Source organism: Aythya ferina, assembly GCF_964211825.1.
Source record: "Aythya ferina genome assembly, chromosome: 25".
Lineage (NCBI taxonomy): Eukaryota > Metazoa > Chordata > Aves > Anseriformes > Anatidae > Aythya > Aythya ferina.
The window spans coordinates 4,352,187-4,371,454 of record NC_140323.1 but is presented as its reverse complement, the minus strand read 5'-3'; the positions used below and the strand labels follow the sequence as shown (position 1 = coordinate 4,371,454).

General features: G+C 58.7%; 1 protein-coding gene across 1 annotated transcript; it reads left to right on the top strand.

Moving 5' to 3' along the window:
- Positions 1 to 7,516: 7,516 nt before the first annotated feature.
- Positions 7,517 to 18,043, top strand: NUAK2 (NUAK family kinase 2). The gene is made up of 7 exons (XM_084497902.1): positions 7,517 to 7,762; positions 12,260 to 12,380; positions 13,439 to 13,590; positions 14,298 to 14,363; positions 15,422 to 15,541; positions 15,685 to 15,817; positions 15,915 to 18,043. Exons 1-7 carry the CDS (start codon positions 7,547 to 7,549, stop codon positions 17,057 to 17,059), a joined length of 1,953 nt encoding a protein of 650 aa, XP_084354028.1. The 5' UTR covers positions 7,517 to 7,546; the 3' UTR covers positions 17,060 to 18,043.
- The last annotated feature ends 1,225 nt before the right edge of the window (positions 18,044 to 19,268 follow it).

Below are 19,268 nucleotides of genomic sequence, written 5' to 3'. Positions count from 1 at the left end.
GCTGAGCTCCAGCTAACGCCCACCCGGGGACCTCTGGAGCTGGTGGCTTGATTTTTTTTTTCCCCTTGTGCTAGCACCGCTCGCTGCCTACCAGCACTGTGCGAGCTTGGAGAGGCATCAGCAGCAGGAAGGTGAGACGAGAGGGATCCGTAATCAGTGGCAAGAGCTAGGGTGAGAGCTCGGGGTGACCTGTCCCCGTGCTGGGCTCTGCCTGTGGGGCAGCATCACCTCGGTGCGGCCCCGCTGGGTCAGTTTTTGGTGCCCGAGGTCCAGCCTCGTCCCACAGCACAGCCACGGGGTCCTCAAGCTCTGCCAGTGCTCAACCCCTTGTATGGGACCCAGCTGGGGTGTCAAACTCATCTTGAATTATTTCAAGACAAGCTGTATGAGCCTCCACCCCAGACATTACGCATGCTGTGTGAGCGACCCCAAGCAAAAGCGACCCGATTGCAGAGATGGAGATGAGTGTCCTGCCCATCCGCAGTGCTTGCATTGCACCCCAAAAGTGGCTCTGTCCACCCCACTCCTGCCCCCAGCCCCTCCTGGGCTCCCCTGCTGCTGCTGGCCTTCCCTGGGGCTCATCCTCAGGGCTGTGGGGACGGGGGGGACCCGGCTTTGTGCAAGGCAGGCTCTGAGGCTGCTGAGCACCGGGTTATTTAAAGCCACCGTGGGACTCCAGCAACAGCCACCTTCGTGCCAGCCTCCTCCGAGAACAAGCATCCCTTCCCTGGCTCCTCTTGGCTGTGGGAAATCCCAGGCCCCTTCCCGTGGGTTGAGATTCCCTCCGGGAGCAGGGGAAATCCTCCAAGCCTTCCCAGTACCGCTGCAGCTCGACGGCAGCGTTCGCTGCTTCCAGCCTGCTGGCAGACACGAGTGGGAGGATGCTGGCTCTCCCCCGGTGGTTCTCACCACGGCACCGTGAGTCCTGCAGCTCCTACTGCTGCGGGAGAGGGGAGGCTGCAGGAGATACCCTGCTTTTGGTTGACAGCAGAGCCCTGCCTGCCCTCCAGGTGACGGAGAGGTGACCGTGCGCCGAGGCTGGGGAGCGGGGAGGTGAATCAGCGACACCCGACGTTTGTGGGGTTGGTTTGACCGGGAGCCAGCATTATGCGTGTGCGGGCTGAGCAGTGCTGGATGGTTTCCCTTCCTCCTCTCAGTGCTGTCTGAACGGCAGATGGCATCCATGGGCTGAGCCCCGGTGCTGCCAGCACCTCCCAGCCAGCAGCGGGGACCCTGCGCTGCTGGGGTGGCTTCTGGGGCCCCCTGGGGCTGTGCAGGGACCCCTGCTAATGGCATCCAGCACATCTGAAGGATCTGGCAAGCGACGCGATGTGAAAAGGCTGATAAATGTCTCCTGCAGTGCTTCAGCTCCCGTGAACGGGCACTGCCTCCGAGCCCAAGCACCTTGCCATAGCTGGGACAAGGCTGGATTCTGCTCCCCGGCCCTCCAAGCAGGCAGTCTGTAATGCTGCTGCTCTGTGCCAATGCCTCCGTGGCTGAATCCTGCTCTTGCTCCCACTGCTGCAGCTCCCTGAGCTCCTCTGAACCTCTCCAGCTTGGATGGCTGCAGAGTTTCTCTCCCCAGACGCCTGTTGCATCTTCTCAGCAGGTGATGGCACTCCCACCTCTGACACCGATACCTGATGGATCCCATTGTGCCTGGAGGGCCAAGGCAAAGCCTCAGCCAGGGGGTCAAGCCCAATGATCAGACCGGGGGCCTTGAATTGCAATTACCAGCTGCCCTGGGGTGAGTTTTGGTGGCTGCTGGGGGCGAGACGAGCCCCTCTGTCCTCCTGGGCAGCTCAGCAGCGGTGTCCCACAGGGCGCAGGGCACTGCGGGTTGGGTTTGTCCCGCATGACACCAGCACTGCACATACCTGCTGATCACCTCCGGCAGGTGCTGCAGGTGTGACCAGCACAGATCTCGGGGAAGCAGCTGCCTGAGCTCACCCGCTGCACCCGCTCAGTGAGCAGCAGACACGCAGCAGGTCAGAGCGCACCGGCCCCGGGTGCTCGTTCCTCCGTGCTTCATTCCAGGGGAGCATCCACGGCCGCTCCTGCTCACAGAGCAGAGGGTTTGTGGCCTCAGCTGGCTGGTGCCACCCTGGTTTGTCAGGCAGGGCTTCCCAAGGCCAGCTGAAAGCAAACTGCAGTCAGTGCTCCTTGTTCAGGGGCAGGGAATTCAATGAAATGTCCACCTCGTCTCGTATCATGAGGGTTGCTGATGTCTGTCTGACACTGAGAACCAATTTAGATGCCAGTTCAGGAGCGGGCACACTTAGACTTCAGCACAGAAGCCCTGCTGATGACAAAGCAGTTGGCTGGGATTGGCCTTTAAATTGGTGCAACTCTTGTGGATGGTGGTGCAGAAGGAATCGTTTAGAAATAGTGCAAACAAATACAACATAACTGGGTTACGACCCAGCTTCCTTTCCAGAATTTGTAGTAAATTTGACCTGTTTTGGAGAAATGTTGACGGCAGTCTTGAGAATGGATTGGGAATTGTCTGCAGTACCTTTTTTTTTTTAATATCTGTATTACCACTTACAGTGACTTGCATTGAAATGGGCTCACGCATCCATACACTGAGTGCTTTTAACCACTCATTGTAGCACCGATTATTACTGCTCAGTAGCAGGACTGTCAAATGGCTCCTCCTGCTTCTGGGGAGCTGCAAAAAGCTCCGCTTCAGCCCTCCTGACCTGCCCAGCCACCAGGCAGCACAGCACCGTGCCCACCGGGCAGCACAGCACCATGCCCAGCAGTCGCAGCGGGCACAGTTCTGTGCGTGCCCTTATCTGCAACCCAGCTGAGCCCTTGTAATTTTCCAGCTCCTAACGGGGCTCAGCAAATCATGTAGCCGGCTGCTGTCGTGTCCTCATCTGAACTCTGGATACTCGAAGTCGTGTTCTCTGGAAGCCAGGCTTTTCAGCACCGGCGCTGAGGGCTGTTCCAGCACGGCAGCGGAGCAGTCCGGTCGCTGATTGCTGCCCGACTCTCCTGCCAACGAGCATCGCTGCTCATTGTCCCCAAGCAGCCTTTGTCTGCATAAACAGGAAATTTCTTTAAAGCAACCTCTAATATATCTGGTCGCAGAGCAGAAATAGCTCCTGTTCCTTGTCACAGTCCCATAACAGCCCCACGCTGTTCGGCTGGCCCCGGTGGTCAGCGGGAGCTGCTCCTTGGGGTGAATGCTCCCCTTGCTCCCCTTCCCAAAAGGGGACCCAGTATGAGGGTTTTTGTGAATGCCGCCATACAGCTACAGCTGTGAATTTCTCTTCATTTGGAAAGGAACAGAGCTCCTCCATGCTGCTGGAGCTGCAGCAGCACTGGGAGGCACCGGGGCCATCTGTCATTGTCACCATGGTGCCCTGCGCTGTCCCGGCCCCGTCGCCTTCCCAGCCCTGCTGAGACAAAGCCTCTCCGTTGGCATCCGCCCGCACTGGAGAGGATATTGAGTCACTGCCGTGAAGTACAAATGCTTCCTGCACTGAAAATTCAGGCTCCAGCTTTTAGGGGGAGTTTGCTTTTTTTGTTTTTGTAAGTGCCCCGGGGTTTCTGCAGCTCCATGAGCTGCCCAGGCTCGGGCGATCCCTGCCGTAGCCTTTCAGGGCTGTTCTTGGGCGCACAGCACAGCCTGGCCCCGTACAATCTGTGCAGTATTATAGAAGAACCTGTGAGAAAAATAATCATTTTGCGATTATATTTTCTCTCCTTGCTGTGGGGAGCTTGCACGTGCTGGTGTGTGCACCAAACTCTCAGTTTAGAATGATCTAGTTGTATATATGCAGGAAGAAAGCAAAACCTGGGGAATTGCTCCAAAATGGCAAACCCAGGAGAAAATTGTGTTCAGGCTGCTGCTCAGCCCTTGTCCCTGCTGGTCTGGGGTTTCCAGAAGTGGAGGTTCAGCAGCAGGGCTAGGAGGTACTGCGGTGGTTGAACTACAGGGGCTGCATTGATCAGGGCTTGCCATTTTGGTTTTTATTCACAAACTTTCTAATTAGAGTTTAATTCAGACCACTGTACATCTCTCACCTCTACCAGTTTCTAGGGTAAATACCACATAACAACAAAAACCATGTCACCACCTGAAAACGTGATTAAAGCACAAAGATAAGTTTGCATTTTGAAGCGGCTGGTTCCTGGCCTCTGTGATTCCCATTCTGAAACCAGCGGGTCACTGACTTTGGGCCACTCGTTCTGCAAAGGAGACTGGGCAACGAGGCATTGTGGCCATCCATGGCCTGCTTTGATAGGGATGAGACCCCAGCTGTGCTTTCTGCTGTCATGCCTCATCTTTGACTGCAGCACATGTGCTTATCTCGGGGGCTGCCCGCAGCAGGGAGCTCGCGGCCGCTCGCCGCCCCCTGCCCGTGCTGGAGGTGATAAGGAGAGGTGGCAGGACCCGGCCGCCCGAGCAGCGAGAGCCTTATCGGGCTGATGGAGCTGGGCAAAATGATCCTAAAAAGCAGCCAGCTGGAGCACAAACCCTTCCCACCGAGGGGTTATCGAGAGGGATCACCGGGAAAAATGAGCTGAGCTTGACACCGAGTGGAGGGCTGAAGGGTGTCTGCAGGCTGCCTTAATCCCAGGCAGCTGCAGAAATGTGGGTTGCAGAGGTGGCCTGTGCTGTAATCATTGTGTTTGATAGGCCATAAATTACTTTCCCAAAGGCTCCCATTGCTGCTTAATGTGTTTCCCTTCTTCTGCTGATGGATGGGGCACCCAGTGGGGAAGATCAGAGCAAAAACCGCTTCCTTGGTGTTTTCAGGGGAGGAATGGGTTTCACACCTGCCTGAGCACTACCCAGCAGAGGGTGAGGAATGCTGCCAGCCTGGAAGACCGCTAAGCAGAGGTGATCATCTGCCTCTTTGTCCTCTTTGGCGTTTTAATGCCTGGCAGGACCCTTCCTTTCCCTTTTGGTGGGCTTGCTGCCACAAGCGTGTCCTCTGGGGCATGTTTGTCCCCTTAGCAGCTCACAGAGGTGAGCAGAGCCTGTGCGCACCAAGCCCAAAGGCAGAGCCACAGGTTTGGACCATGACAGGGAAGCTTTTAGTATAGAGATAACGCTGCAGCATTTATATAAAATTAAGAAATAATAACAATAAAAGAATAGGAGGCTGGAGGTGAACAAAGCTTCTGTCCTTACAAAGCGTCGGGCTGATCAGGCTAGCTTTGGGGAGGTTTCCCTGACATGGAGCCAAATCCCCTGTTGACTTTCACGTTGGTGTTAGCAGACGCTCGGTTACAAAGCAGAAACCACCTTTAGGATGGCTACGGCTGGGGGCAGGGGGTTTTCTGTGGGTTTCCCCGCTGCTGAGGAAGCAGCACTACCACTGCCACTCACTGCTGCAGCGCAGGATCCTTATCAGTGGATTCCAGCGGACTTAGATCTGTGTCCCTTGACATTTCCATTAAAAAAGGCTTCCTGAGGTAGTCTGGAACAAAAGCATACCTAAGCTTATGTGTCAGTGACTGCACGGAAAATCACAGAGAAGAATTCCTCTGGTAGAAACAGAAAGAGAAGCAAGCCCGACAGACACTTCATTTCCTTTCATCGCAGGGAAAGCCTCTGGAAGGCATCCTTATAAATCAAGAAGAGCAATAAGCATGTGCTCAAAGCTAAATGCGTGCTCGAGTGCTTCTTGGGCCGGTGGGCTCAACCCCGAGCGATCCCGCAGCCGCCGGGGGATGGCTCCGTAGGCAGCGGCGTGGGCTGGCCGTGTCCGGGAGCCACGGCAGCTTTCATCCCAGCCCCAGGAACTCGCCTGCCTTGCTGCAACAAGGCCTGCTCCTTCCCCTGCCACCCTTCTGCAATCTCCGGGCTGTGCCTGAACAGGATCCTATCTGTTTACTTTGACATTGAAATTACAGCAGTTTGGTTAATCTCTTCTCCGCCTTGTTTATCTCCCCTATGGGCCCTGCTCGCTACCTTCAGATTGAAAAGCAGCTCCTGTTACGGGCACAGTGAATAATTCAGCAGTGCAGCCCTGCTGCGGTATCTCAGGACATCCCCCAGCCCCCGTGCCGTGGGGGATAACTGATGGTAAAGCAGGCAGCCGGCTTTGCCCACGGGTTGCTGTGTGGGGCAGGTTCATGGCGGAGAGGATGCAGGACACTGCAAAAACTTGGCCATCCCCAAAATCTTGTGCACAACAGAGCCACACAGCCACAAGATATAAGAAACCTCTGTGTCCTCACTCTGCCTCCATGGTATCTAACCTGGAGCCCATTGAGCGGTGAGGTTGATCCCCGGCGGGGATGAGCAGGAGCCCGGTGCACGGCTTTGTCCCACGACCTGGGCTCCAGCCGTGCACGGGACCTCTGCCGGGGTCTCACCCTGCTGTAGCCGAGGCACGGCCGCTATCTCTGTGCTCGGGGGCCCAGAGCCTGCAGCAGGGGGCTGGCTGAGCTCATCCCCTGGCTGCACGCTCCAGCCCCTGCCCTGCCTCACCCCGTCTGCCCCAGACCGCTGGAAGTGGTGGGAAAATCCAGGTCGGAGCACGGGGATGAGTAATGCCGCGGTTATCTGCCGCTTTGATCGATCCGCTGTGTCCTCGCACATGCCAGAGCTGGGCAAAGAGCTTTTGTTTTGGCTGCTTTGGGAAATCACTGCATTCTTTTAATATCTCCAAACAAAGATTTACCACAGGGGCGAGAAGACCACACGGGGAGGTGCTGCAGGGTTAACCAGAAACGTCCGTGAAATGTTTTTTTTGCGTGGGAGCACTGGGGCAGGAGGCAGCCATGTCCCCCATTTATTTATTTTTATTATTTTAATTTTAATTGTTTTTAAATTATTTTATTATTTTTATTTTTTTTAATTTTAATTTTTATTATTTTTTATTTTATTTGTATTAATTATTTTTATTTTTACTTTTATTTTTGTTTTTACTTTTTACTTTTATTTTTATTTTTACTTTTTTTATTTTTACTTTTATTTTTATTTTTGGAGAGAGTGCTGGGTGCACTGGGGCTCCTTGCAGCAAACCCTATCCACCTGCCTGTGTCTGTCTGTCTGTCTGTCTGTCCGTCCATCCATCCCCGTGTCCCCGCACCCCCCCGGTGCGAAACCCCCCCAGCTTTGCCCCGCATCCTCCCTGCACCCCCTTGGCCCTCCTTTGGGTGCGAGCATCTCCCCGCAGCACCCTCCCCAAAACCTCCATCCCCAGCCCCCAGCCCCCCTATTTCCCCCCCCCGGCTCTGCAGCACCCCCTTCGCATCCCTCCCTCATTTCCCCCCCCCTTTCCACAACCCTCCCTGGGGGGGCTGCCTCTGCTCCCCCTCCCCAAATCCCCCCCCTACACCTTACAGCTGCACCCCCCGGCTCCGGGGGCTCCCCTTTTACCCCCATCCCTACCCGACCCCATCCCCGGTCCCCCCCCAAATTTCTCCTCCCGCCCCCTTTCCGCACCGGGGGCCGGGCGGGGCGGGCGGGAGGGCGGCCAATGGGTGCGGGGGGGGGGCGCGGCCGGCGGGGCCGCCCCGCATTTAGCAGCGGGGCCGGGCTGAGCCGAGCCGGGCTGAGCCGGGACAGGAGCCGGGAATGGAGCGGGTGGCGGGGTCGGGGTCGGGGTCGGGGGGTGCCCCGCAGCCGGGGGGGCTCGGCAGGTCGCCGCCACCGCCCCCCCCTCTTAAGAAACAAGCGGTGAAGCGGCACCACCACAAGCACAACCTCAAGCACCGCTACGAGTTCCTGGAGACGCTGGGGAAAGGCACCTACGGCAAGGTGAAGAAGGCTCGGGAGCGCTCCGGCAGGCTGGTAAGAGCTGCTCCTGCCCCCCCCCACACCCCCTGCATGCCCCCCATCACGAGCATTACCCCCCCCCCCCAAGCATCCTTCCCTCATCCAGCCCCGGTTTTCCCCTGCAGATAACCGGGGGGCAGCGGTGGTGCAGCCCCCCCATGGCTCGGAGAGGGGACAGGAGCCCCCCAAGGGTGCTGGGGGGCAGCCCCCAGGGACCTCGTTTTCCCCCCCCATTTTCTTCCTCCTCCTCCTCTTCCTCCTGCAGCCCCTCGCCCACTTGACCGGGGTGCTGAGAGGGGCAGGCGGTGGTGGAGAGCAAACACTGCTCTCCAGTCTCAAGGGCTTTCCCCTTCCTCTTGCCCTGGTTTTGGGGTGGCGATGGGATGTGTTGACTCTGCAGCCGTGTGTGAGCAGAGCCCCAAGGGTCTGCGTGGAAGCGGGGCTGGCAGAATCCCCCCTTGGAGCCCCCCTCCCCAAATCCTCCCTTTGGTGCCCCAAAGCTGGGGGCTGGAGGGAGCTGGGGGGCACTGCCCTGTGAAAATGGGGTGCTGCTGGCTCTGGCAGCCCTGGCCTTGGGCAGGCTGCAGGTGTTCAAAGGGCAAAGCTGGCGGTGCTTTCCCTGCCTCAGTTCACCCTGAGCACCCTGTGCTGCAGGATGAGACCTGGAAAAAGCACTCAGCCCCCAACCCAACCATCCCAGCACCACGGGTGGGCAGTGAGAGCCCCCCCCAAGGTGTCCTGAGCACAAAAGGGGTGCGGGTTCAGATCGCTAGCATGCCACTGAGGCACGTCGAGGAAAACAACTGTAAATCGGAGAGGTTTTCGTGTAACGCAACAGCTCTTAATTAAATCAGGCTTGCTGTTCCCATTAGCCTATCTGGTTCTGAAGGCGCTGCTGTTCTGCTGCATAATCAGGGCCTTGAAATGCAGCTCCCACCCACTGGCCTGGGAGGATCCCTTCCTTTGGGATGGGTGAGAAGTCTTGGCTTTCCCTTTCTGCCCCTAACTAACAAAGCTTCTGCGGGGAATCTTTGAACTGCCGGAGCTCACCTAGCTGCGGAAGCCCCTTAGGACAGGGACTTGTTTGTCTGGTACCATAAGTCTGTTATGATGCAAATTAAATACACAGACCAATGCCTCTTCAATAAATTCCAGAGATAGTCAAGGGCTCGACTAACTAGTACTGCAGCAAGCTGGCCGTGTAGGAACAGGAGGCTTAACCACAAATCTCTCCTCTTCCCACAAATTCTTTCTCGCACCACTCAGCGTTTCCGGACCTGTTTAATCTTCAAGCTTATCCCGAGCCGGGTCATTATTTGCTCCTTCTCTAAGTGGCTTTCACTTCCTAAACGGCGAGGTGTGAGAGCAGGTACTGCTGCCTCCTGCCACCCCTCGCGGGTCCCACGGTACCAGCTGGGGCTGTAAGGCTGGAGCTGCTCCACGCAGGGCTCTGGCTGATCAGGAGCTGCCTCTGTCAGATGCACTGGATGCTGAACCATCTCGTTACACTGCCTAGCTGTCTTTTTTCCCTCTTTTCCTTCTGAATTTTAACCTGCATGGTCTTAGCTCAGAGTAAAGTGTGTCTAACCAGCTGGTGGGCTGCAGGGACCAGGCTTCATCAGCCAGACTTCTTTTTGTGGGGGTTCTGTGATCATTCTTTGTCTCAAGGTCTTGTTTTCTGGCTAGAAATCCTTTAGGTGAAATGGTGCTTGTGCCATTTGATGGATACTTCTGAGCGCCCTCCCCACTCCTTAGAAAAAACTTCTGTACCCCAGAAATGTTGAGCAGGTGGGGAAGAATTGTTTGGTTTTTTTTTTTGTTTTTTTTTTTTTTCTTCCTTCCCCTACCTCTTGGTTTTGGTTTGAAGACTCAGTAATGCGTGGTGCAAACTGGCTCCTGCACCTGTTTGCATGGCAGCATCTGGCCCTTTTTTTTTCCCTCCCTGCCTGCCGTTCCTTCCCCAGCCCTGGCCCGCAGCCAAGTCAAATAGAAATCAAATAGAAACCGGGACCTCCTGTGGGACGGGCTGGCGGTGTCAGAAACGGATCTGGGGGCTTGCGTGGTGTCGAGTGGAAGGCAGCACCTGGAATATTCCAAGGCGGCGAAGCCTCCTTTGATCTGCTGTAAGGGGCGAGCCCCGGTCCCTTCCGTAGCGGGTTGTAATCCATATTTCATGGCGTGTGAAACGCTGCACTTGCAATCTGGAACAACTTCTGAAGGGCTGCCTGGGGTTGTAGCTTAATGCATCTTCCAGCAGCTGCTGAGAATACCTGTTCTGCCCCCCCTCAAAAAAACTTCTTTTAATTAGAAGCCTTTTTGACTTGGAAAGTACTTTTTGTTCTCCAGACTCCTGCAGCAGGAGTTCTGGGGGCTGTTTGCTGCAGGAAATTTTTATCATATAGCATCGGTGGTGGAGGGAGGGTGTAGGCTGCATTGCTGCCTGTCCCTGAAGCTCCTGGTCCTAATCTCGAGGGTGCCTTCCCCTTTCTTAGAGGGAATCCTCTTCTGCCAGCCCTGTTAGGTAAGGGGAAATCTTGGGACAAAGCTGCTGCCCAGTACCTCTGGGGAAGGACAAGAAAACCAAGGGATTAACCTCCCCAGCAGGGATTGACAGGTGGATAAATCATCCCACCCTAAAGGGCCGGTTCAGTCTCTGCCGCATGAGATGCGGACCCTAACGGTGGCTTTTCCTTGCTGTGTTATCCCCGTTATGGCTGCAGGGCTGAGCAGCACTCATCCTGCTGGTGCTGCAGCCTCGGCGGTCACTGCTCTGAGTACAGCCAGGGGCATCTCCTCGGGCTTCCCTTGCTTGCAGCCACTTTGCCTTTCACCAGGCAGTGAGTCTTGCTCTGAGGCCAGGCTCAGCGTGAGCATCTTAGTCAGCAACGTGCTGCACGCACCCCAAAATGCTCAGGCTGTTTTGCAGGGCTGGGTGTGGAGGTTTTTAGGGGGAGCTGAATCGAGTGGGCCAACAGAGAGGGCAGCAGGCTGGCTGCCTGCGTTCTGCAGGGGGTCAGGTAATCAGGGGCTGGAGCGAAAATCGTTAAACTTTAACCTGCTAGCATAGCGCAAAGGTCACGGGGAAGAATACCTGGGTTTCAAGAAGCTATTAAGTGCCCTCAGTATTGCTTTGTGCGGGGTTATTGAACCTCTCCTGGTCAGAGTCCATTCTGCTTGTGTGCTTGCCTCCAGCCTCGGCTGCTGCAGGGGACAAACCTGCCCTGGCCTCAAGCCCCAGAGATGTTCTCCAGGGCCAAAAGGGACTCGACCAGCCCATGTCCTGCATGCCTGTCCGAGCCCTTAAAGCTGGTGTGAGCTCCAAGACGCAGCCGTGGCAGCTGAGATCTCGCTGCTTCAGCACCTGGGGGCTTGCTGAGTGTGAGATGGGCTCTGCTCAGAGCAGCTGTATTGGAAAATATTGCCTGGGCAGCGTCAGGTGGGCGCTTCGTGGTGGCAAAAGAGGTGAAAATGTGACATAGCAGCAAGTCAGGGTGGAAAAAATCTGCTCAATGCATGAAGGTCACGCAGCTCTCCCAGTACTGCTTGCTGGGGGTGCTGGGAAGGAGCAGGGCTTCCCGACCTCTGCTCCTTGGTGCACTGGGGGTCTCACAGCAGGGTTTGGGGCTCCCCTAAAGCAGAGGGGGACGAGGCCACGTGCACGTCTCGCAGCTGTGAGCGTGGGCTGGGGCCGCTGGGTGTCTGCGGCCCCTCTGCGCGTTGCTGGGAGACCCGGCGTGGGTCCCTTCAGGATTAACGCTGTTCCGCATTCTTGTCTGGTACAAGAAAAGAGGTTCTGCTGGATTCAGTTGTAAATTCAGCCCTGGGACCACATTGTCTCTCCCCAGCCCTTTTGAAAAAGGATTAGAAGGCATCTATTCTCCAGCACTTTCTCTCCTTTCCCCTCCCCTTTCGGTTTCCTTGTCGAGGATAACTGGGAAACCCAAGCGAAAGGGGTCCCCGGCCGGCTGCAGCGCTTTCTGAGCGGGATCTGCTCCTTAACACCAAACTTTCCCTTCCCTCTACGTAATCACCTCCTCGAAACAAACATTCGTGATGAAAACAAAACCTGTTTTTTCCATTTCCGTGACCCTAAGGAGCTGTCGTTATCTCCCCGGTCATGTGTGCCGGTCACATTCCTCTGGCCACAGTCCAGCAGCGTCTGCAGCCTAGGACCTGGTTCCCGTAAGCCACTCAAACAGAGGAGAAATTAGCAGTGCTGCCTGCCCAGGGGGCTTGGAGCTGCTCTTGTGGGGGATGAGCAGCCCCTGTGTGCTCAGCACCAGGGCTTGGAAGCTGTAAAACCCTCACAGCTGAAGCTGGCTGCTAAGCTGCTCCCGTGGAGAGGTGATGCCCTTGGGTAGCGCACGGCTGTGTGGGGAGCTGGGCTGCTCATCCCTTGTTAGAGAGCCCCTTCCCAAAAGAGGGGGCTCCCCCTCTGTAGAGGGCTGTGGGAAGCTGTAGTGTCCTCCCCTGGCATCTGGGTGACCGCTGTGTGTGTGTGTTTGTCTGCAGGTGGCCATCAAGTCCATCCGGAAAGACAAAATCAAGGATGAGCAGGACCTTGTCCATATTCGGAGAGAGATCGAGATCATGTCGTCCCTCAACCACCCCCACATCATTGCTGTCCATGAAGGTGAGCCCCCCTGCCACCCCCTTTCCTTTCTAGCCGCTTCCCTGACCTCCCCAGCAGCCCTGGCAGGGGCTGTGCCTCCCCTGCTCCTGCCCCGCTGCTCTTTGGGGAATTACCAGCTCCAGAACCTGCCCCGTGCCCTCCCGCACACCCTGGGAGTTTGTGTGGTCTTTAAGAGCCTGGCACCGTAGCGGTGGCAATCCCTGCGGTGGAAATCCCCGTGGCTCTGCTCTCAGCCCGGGGCAGGAGCTAACCTCAGTGCTGGAGCCCTTCCCTTTCCTTCCCCTGGGGCCCAGCAAAACCAAACCACGGTGCCTGTATCGCTCCCCGTGCCGCTCGCTGGGCTCTGCTCTGTGGTAGGGGCTGGGCTCTGCTCCCAGGCCATCAGAACAATGCCAGAGCAGCCGAAAGGCAGCTCCTCGAGCTCCAGACACGATCAGATTTGGAGCGAGCCTCCGACTGGGTCAGGCTTTGCTCAAACCCGAGCGCTTTGGCAGCGAGCCCAGCGTGTGCAGGGTTTATCGCGGTGTGCCCGGTGCGTGCGTGCGGCCGGTGCTGGGCTGCTGCCACCTGGGTGGTGTACGTGAGGTATCCAGAGCCCTGTTGTCCTCCCAACAACAGCACGCTGCCGGGCAGCTCGTGTGCTGTTTGCGAGGGCTGAGTCACTCTGGGTGCAGGAATTCAGGAGCAGTGAGGTAGCTGCCCCCAAACAGGGGGAAAACGCACCCTGTGGGGCATGGCAAGCCCACCCGGCTGTGCCTTTGACCCCTTCCCTCTAAGTAAGGAGGGAAGCTTCTGTTTAGGGAAGAATGGGGTGTCCCAGCCTCCCCCTGGAGGATCAGAGCCTGTCCCTGCATGAGCTGCAGGAGGCCCCTTGGGTAGCTCTGGCCATCCCCATCCGACCCCAGAGCAGCACAAACCCAACACCTGGTCTGCAAACCAGAGCGAGGGGGACAAGCAACGTGGTGGGGTCAGTCAGGGCTTCTGGGACCTGCTGAAGTCCCTCAGCTCCATGCATCCCCCCCTGATGCCCTGTGCTTCCCCTCCCCGCCTGTGCGCAGTGTTTGAGAACAGCAGCAAGATCGTCATCGTGATGGAGTACGCCAGCAAGGGGGACCTCTACGACTACATCAGCGAGCGGCAGCGGCTGTCGGAGCAGGAGGCACGCCACTTCTTCCGCCAGGTCGTGTCGGCCGTCTACTACTGCCACAAGGTGCGTGGGGGGCCGTGTTCCTGCGGGGGATTATCGGGGCAGGGCAGCTCCCCTGGGCTCGGCACCGCTGCGTCAGAGGTGCTGGAGCTGTGGCAGGGATGCTCTGCACGGGGCTGGGAGGTGGGGGCAGCTCGCCCGCCTTTCTTGGGAAGTGGAGTTAACCCTGCCCCTTATCTGCAGGGTGTGGAGGCCCTTGGGAAGTGCCCCAGCAGCGTTTTGGGAAGGCTTAGCCTCGCCGAGCGGCTGCTGCGCCGTCGGGCTGACTAACCCCGCTGGTGGCACCAAACCCTGGCCCGCCCAGGGCTGTGTGCGAGGGCTGCGGGCCCAGCCCTGGGTCACCACCTCGGCAGCAATGGGAGGCTGCAGGGTGCCTCCTGAGCCCGGAGCACCTCGGGGTGCTGCTTGGGCAGGTCCCAGCAGAGCCCAGAGCTGGGCTCGCCCTGGGGAGTGGGACCCAGTGGGTGCAGGAGCCTGGTGCGGGGTGCTGGCATGTGGGAAAAGCCCTGCCGGTAGCACCCGGGTCGGGACGTGGCTTCCAGCTCATCCTCGACTACAAACCTGGGGTTATTTCCTGATATCTCACCGCCGTGACTTGGGTGAACGCCCGAGCAGTCACTGCTGAGCCCGTGGGTGAACGGCAGTGACCTCCCCATCCCTTCCCTTCCTCCAACACCATGAGCTGAGCCCGGCTCTGCCTTCCCTTGCAGAATGGGATTGTGCACAGAGACCTGAAGCTGGAGAACATCCTTCTGGATGCCAATGGGAACATCAAGGTGAGGGGCTGCGGGGTCTGGACATGCTTTGGGGTTTTGCCCAGCTGAGGGCTGGGAGGGATGCTGCCCAATTTGGGGGCTGAGGAGCAACTTGGTTTCCTGTGCTGCTCCTGCCCCATCCCTTGCAGGTGTCTCTGGGGCCAGGGGGAGCAGGGCAGCAGGGCTGGGGGTGGCTGTGACACCCTGTATGCCTTGGGGCACCCGGTCCCCACCTCCCTGGGGAAGCTCTGCTGGTCCACAGGCTGCTGTGATCGCCTGTGCTGCTGCTTGCCATGGTTCGAGGCAGCCAGCCCGAGAGATGGGGACCAGGAGGGCTCCCAAATCCCCCTTTTGGCTGCCAGGGCAGAGGTTGCAGAGGCAGAGCCCGAGCTCCAGCTGCTAAAGCCACCAGGGTTTGTTTGGCAGCTGATAAGAGGGCAAAGTCTGAGTGCCGAGCTCCAACCCAGGCAGGCTGGGTGGGACGGCTCCCAGTGCAAGTCCCGCTCCCAGTAAGCACGGAGTGGGGCAGCCGGGCCCTGCTGATCCTGGTGGTGCTGCTCCTTTTGTGCCTGCCTCCCAGGGTCGGTGTGGCTGGAGATGAAAGGGCTGGGTGTTATCTCTAGTGGTAACCCCGTGAGCAGGGACTGTACCTTCTGCTCGCTGAGAAGTGGCCTGTAATGGGCACAATGAACGGCTGCGTGCCAGCTTTTGGGGCAGAGGAGGAGAGAAGCAGCCTCTCGTGGCCGTGATGGAGCTGGAGCAGAGCCCTGCGATGCTCCCTCTGAGCACAGCTGCCCCTGCTCGTGGTGTGGGGGTGATGGGGCTGGAGGGGCAGAGCTGGGAGCAGGAGGCTGCGGTGAGCTTGTTTGGAGGAGGAACAGGGCAGGGGGGAAAGGTTGGGATGCTGCCCTCCCCAGGGACATCAGGAGGGTGCCCAAAGTGAGGGCAAGACCTGAGGTGACAAGGGAGGGGGACTGGTTTCTGCCAAGCCCAGAGCTGGAGAGCTCCCTGATGGCAGGGGGAGCAGCACAGCCACCTGAACCTTGCTGCATGCTAACGGCCTTATCTTCCCTCTCCAGATCGCAGATTTTGGCCTGTCCAACGTTTACCAGCAGGACAAGTTCCTGCAGACCTACTGCGGCAGCCCTCTCTACGCATCTCCCGAAATCATCAACGGGCGGCCCTACAAGGGCCCGGAGGTACGTTGTGCCCCACAGGGGGGTTTGGGGTGGGTGTGTGAGCCCTGTCCTGCACCCCAGGAGCTGCTGTGAGCCTCTGGCTGGGCGGTGGGGGGTGGCCTCGTCCTGCTGCCCCCCTCCAGGGTCACCTCTCCCTGCGGCAGGTGGACAGCTGGTCCCTCGGCGTTCTCCTCTACATCCTGGTGCACGGCACGATGCCGTTCGACGGCCACGACTACAAGACTCTGGTCAAGCAGATCACGAGCGGGGACTACCGGGAGCCCACCAAGCTGTCAGGTAGGCAGCCCCCTGCCCCCCTGCGTGGTTTTTCCCCCCACCCCGCCCCAGCTCTGTGCTCAGCTGGTGCCTGACCTGCCTTTTCCCCCCCCCCCAGATGCCTGCGGGCTGATCCGGTGGATGCTGATGGTGAACCCCGAGCGCCGCGCCACCATCGAGGACATCGCCACGCACTGGTGGGTCAACTGGGGCTACCGAGTGCCCCTCGGGGAGCAGGAGATGCTGCGGGAGAGCGAGTCCCCCCTGGCCACGGTGGCGGAGTGGCTGCGGCGCTCCTCCCGGCCCCTCTTCGAGAACAGCTCCAAGGTGCGCTGCTTCTTCAAGCAGCACATCCCCGGTGTGGCCCTGGAGCGGCAGCGCTCGCTCAAGAAGTCCAAGAAGGAGAACGACGTCTCCCACGTGCTGCAGGAGGCAGCCCAGGCCCCCGAGAACCCCTCCAAGTCCATCCTCAAGCGTCCCAAGGGCATCCTGAAGAAGAGGAACTCCTGCGAACAGAAGGTGCCCGGCCCTCCGCCGGCAGCTCCTGCAGGAGAGGTGATGAAGAGCGAGGATGGAGAAGGGGCTGCCGTGGCTCTGATCCACATCCTGTCCCCGGAGGCGCTGGCTGGCAGCGAGGGCAGTGTCGTCGTCCCCGCGGTTGTGCCCAAGAAGGGAATCCTAAAAAAGCCCCCGAAGAGGGAGTCGGGCTATTACTCATCCCTGGAGTGCTGCGAGTCCGGGGATGTTCTGGACGCAGGGAGCTTGGACCTTGATGGGAACGTGTTTGCCGACAGCCCCTCTTCAGATTCTTCAGATCAGCCCCCCCCGAGCCTCCCCTCCGGCCGAAAAGGCATCCTCAAGCACAGCAGCAAGTACTCCCCCAGCAGCACCGAGCCAGGCGCCCCCCCGGGGCAGGGCTTTGGGTGTTTCAGCGAGGTGTCCCTGCCCAGAGCCCCCCTAGCCCCCCGCGCCCGCCCGGCCAGCGCGGTGAGCGAGGACAGCATCCTCTCCACCGAGTCCTTTGACCAGCTCGACCTGCCCACCCGTGTCTCCCCCGGCAGCGTGGGCATGCGTGGCTGCGTCTCTGCCGACAGCCTCCTGCGGCTGGAGGAGGAGGAGGTGGATGAAGGGCGCCGGCTGCGCCGCTGGACCATGACGCACTGCCCCAGCGCCCTGGGGGAGAGCCGCTTCTCCCTGGAGAGCTGTGACAATGTCACCGAGGCTTACCGGCATGCCGTGGCCATCGGCATCAAGCTGAGCTGAGGACACCCTGCGGCCACCCCACGTGTCCCCGTCGGGCTCCCCTGAGCCCGGGGTGGCTGCTGCTGCTGCCCCGTGCCCCACGTATTTATTTTGGAGGCGCTGGGATGCGCAGGGAGGGAGCCGTGGTGGCTGCGGGACGCTGGAGGGGCTGCAGCGTGGGGAGGGGGGTGGCCTGGGCACATCTCCAGGGGAGGGGATATAACGGGACCAGAGCCCTGAGCTGCTCCAACAGCCCCCCTGGGGCCTGGGGGTGCTCCAGGTGCCAGCTCAGCAGCACTTTGGGTGATCGGGTTCCTCCCTGCTGCACAGGCAGGTTCATCTCATGGGAGGGAAGGAGCTGGGGGGGTGGGATTTTTTTTTCTTTGCACTGTTTTTTGTGTTTTTTTTTTTTTTTTTGGCTGCACAAGATAACGGATAGGGCAGGTGATATACCTCAACCAAGCTAGAGATGTAGCAGGGTGCTGGCAGGAGGCTGAGAGGTGCCGTCCAGGCTTTTTTTGGGATTGCTGGTAACGGGGTCCAGCCCCAGCCCTTCCCTCTCCTGCCCTGAGAAACCCAACTGGAATAATGCACGTGCTTTGATGCTGTGGGCCTGGGCCTCATCCTGCACACAGAAGGGGAAAACCCTGGCTCTGCAGGAAACCTGGGTCTGGCTGAGGCCGAAACCACAGCCTGAAAATGTGCTCTGATGCCAATTTTTAATGTTGAAAGGAGAAAAGAAAAAAAAAAAAAAAAGAGGTGCCTCTTGTAAGGCACTGCTTTATTTATTGCCTCTTGTCTGAGGTTAATGTTTAACTTCAACAGCACTGGATTTGTCTGGCTCAGAAACAGCCACCCAATTTATTTTTTTTTTGGGGGGGGGGCAGAGGTGTTTGGGCTGTGCTCCTGTGCTGCGAGTCAAAGCTCTGCAGCCTCTGCCGTGTTTGCTGGCCGTTTCCCTTCCCCTTCCTACAACCTAAACCATTAAATTAAAAGCAAAAGGTGGATGCTGGCTGTTGTCTTGATTGTTCTTCCCCTGCCTTGTGGCTGGGGGGTGCTCAAAGGTGACCCTCGGCTTTTCTCCCCCCGGTGCTGTGGGGTGCTGAGCCCCTGACAGAGGGCAGAACCCAGCTCCCTCCTGCTTTCACGATACTGTGTGGGTGTGGAGCAGCTTCACCAGCAGGATCTGGCCCTGGAGAGCAGAATCCCATCTCCCTGTGCCTGCAGGTGCCATCTGTAACAGGGCACAGCATCTTGAGCTCCTTTTGGGGGGGGGGGGGGGGTCTCCTCTCTGCCCCTTTCTCCCCCAGCTTCCTTTGTCCCCTTCTCCTGCAGCACGAACTGCTTTTATTGCTCTCCAAAGCACTGTAACAATTCCCCTTTCCACCCCAGTAAATAGGAGATATTTCAGGTCCCTGCCATGGAGGAGGGCTGGGGGGGGGGCTGCGTGCCAGGCCCCCGCTGAGGCCATGGGGGGCACGCTGCGCTCTGCCCCCCGCCGCGCATTCCCCGCGTGCTTCCAGGTCCATTAAGGACCAGCAGAGAGCTTAAACCAGTGTGGGGCCAGCCAGGGCAAAGTCCTATCGCTCCCTGCCTGCCAAGGGCCCACAGCACCCATGGGTGTGAGGGCAGAGCCCCTCGCGATGCCAGGAGTGCCCCGAGGCAGGATTTGAGCAGCCGTTTGTGGGTTTGGTTTCTGGAGCATCCCCGGGTGCTGCCGTCCCGTTGCAGGGCTGCGAGGAGAGGTTGGTGTGGTGCTTTCAGAGCTGGGCTCAGCTCTGGCACCCTTGGGTGTGCACCACGGGGACCTGAGCCGTGCTGTTCAGGGCTTTCATCCCAAGCAGCCACAACTGATTTGACCCCCCCAGCTCCCTCCCAGGCTCCTGGGAGCTGCCTGGCAAAGCCCCCTCCCCAGCCGCACATGGGCGAGGGGCTCAGCACCTTTCCCGCAGTGCTGGCCCTGCAGATTTACACGATTAGCGTCAGCTTTCCCTGCCCCTGTCGGGGGGGTTACGTGTCTGAAGCCAGCCCACAGCGAGCACCACGGCTGTGGGGTGCAGCCTGGCCCCCTTCCTGCTGTCATTTTTAGGGGTCCTGGCTTCTTACCAGGACACTTGGTGCACCTCCTGCTCAGGAATGGGTGCCGCAGACCTTTCTGAGGATTTTTTTCTAGGATTTTCCATTGGGTGCTGGGCTTGGGGTCCCCCACAGCTGGATGCGCTGCGCCCTG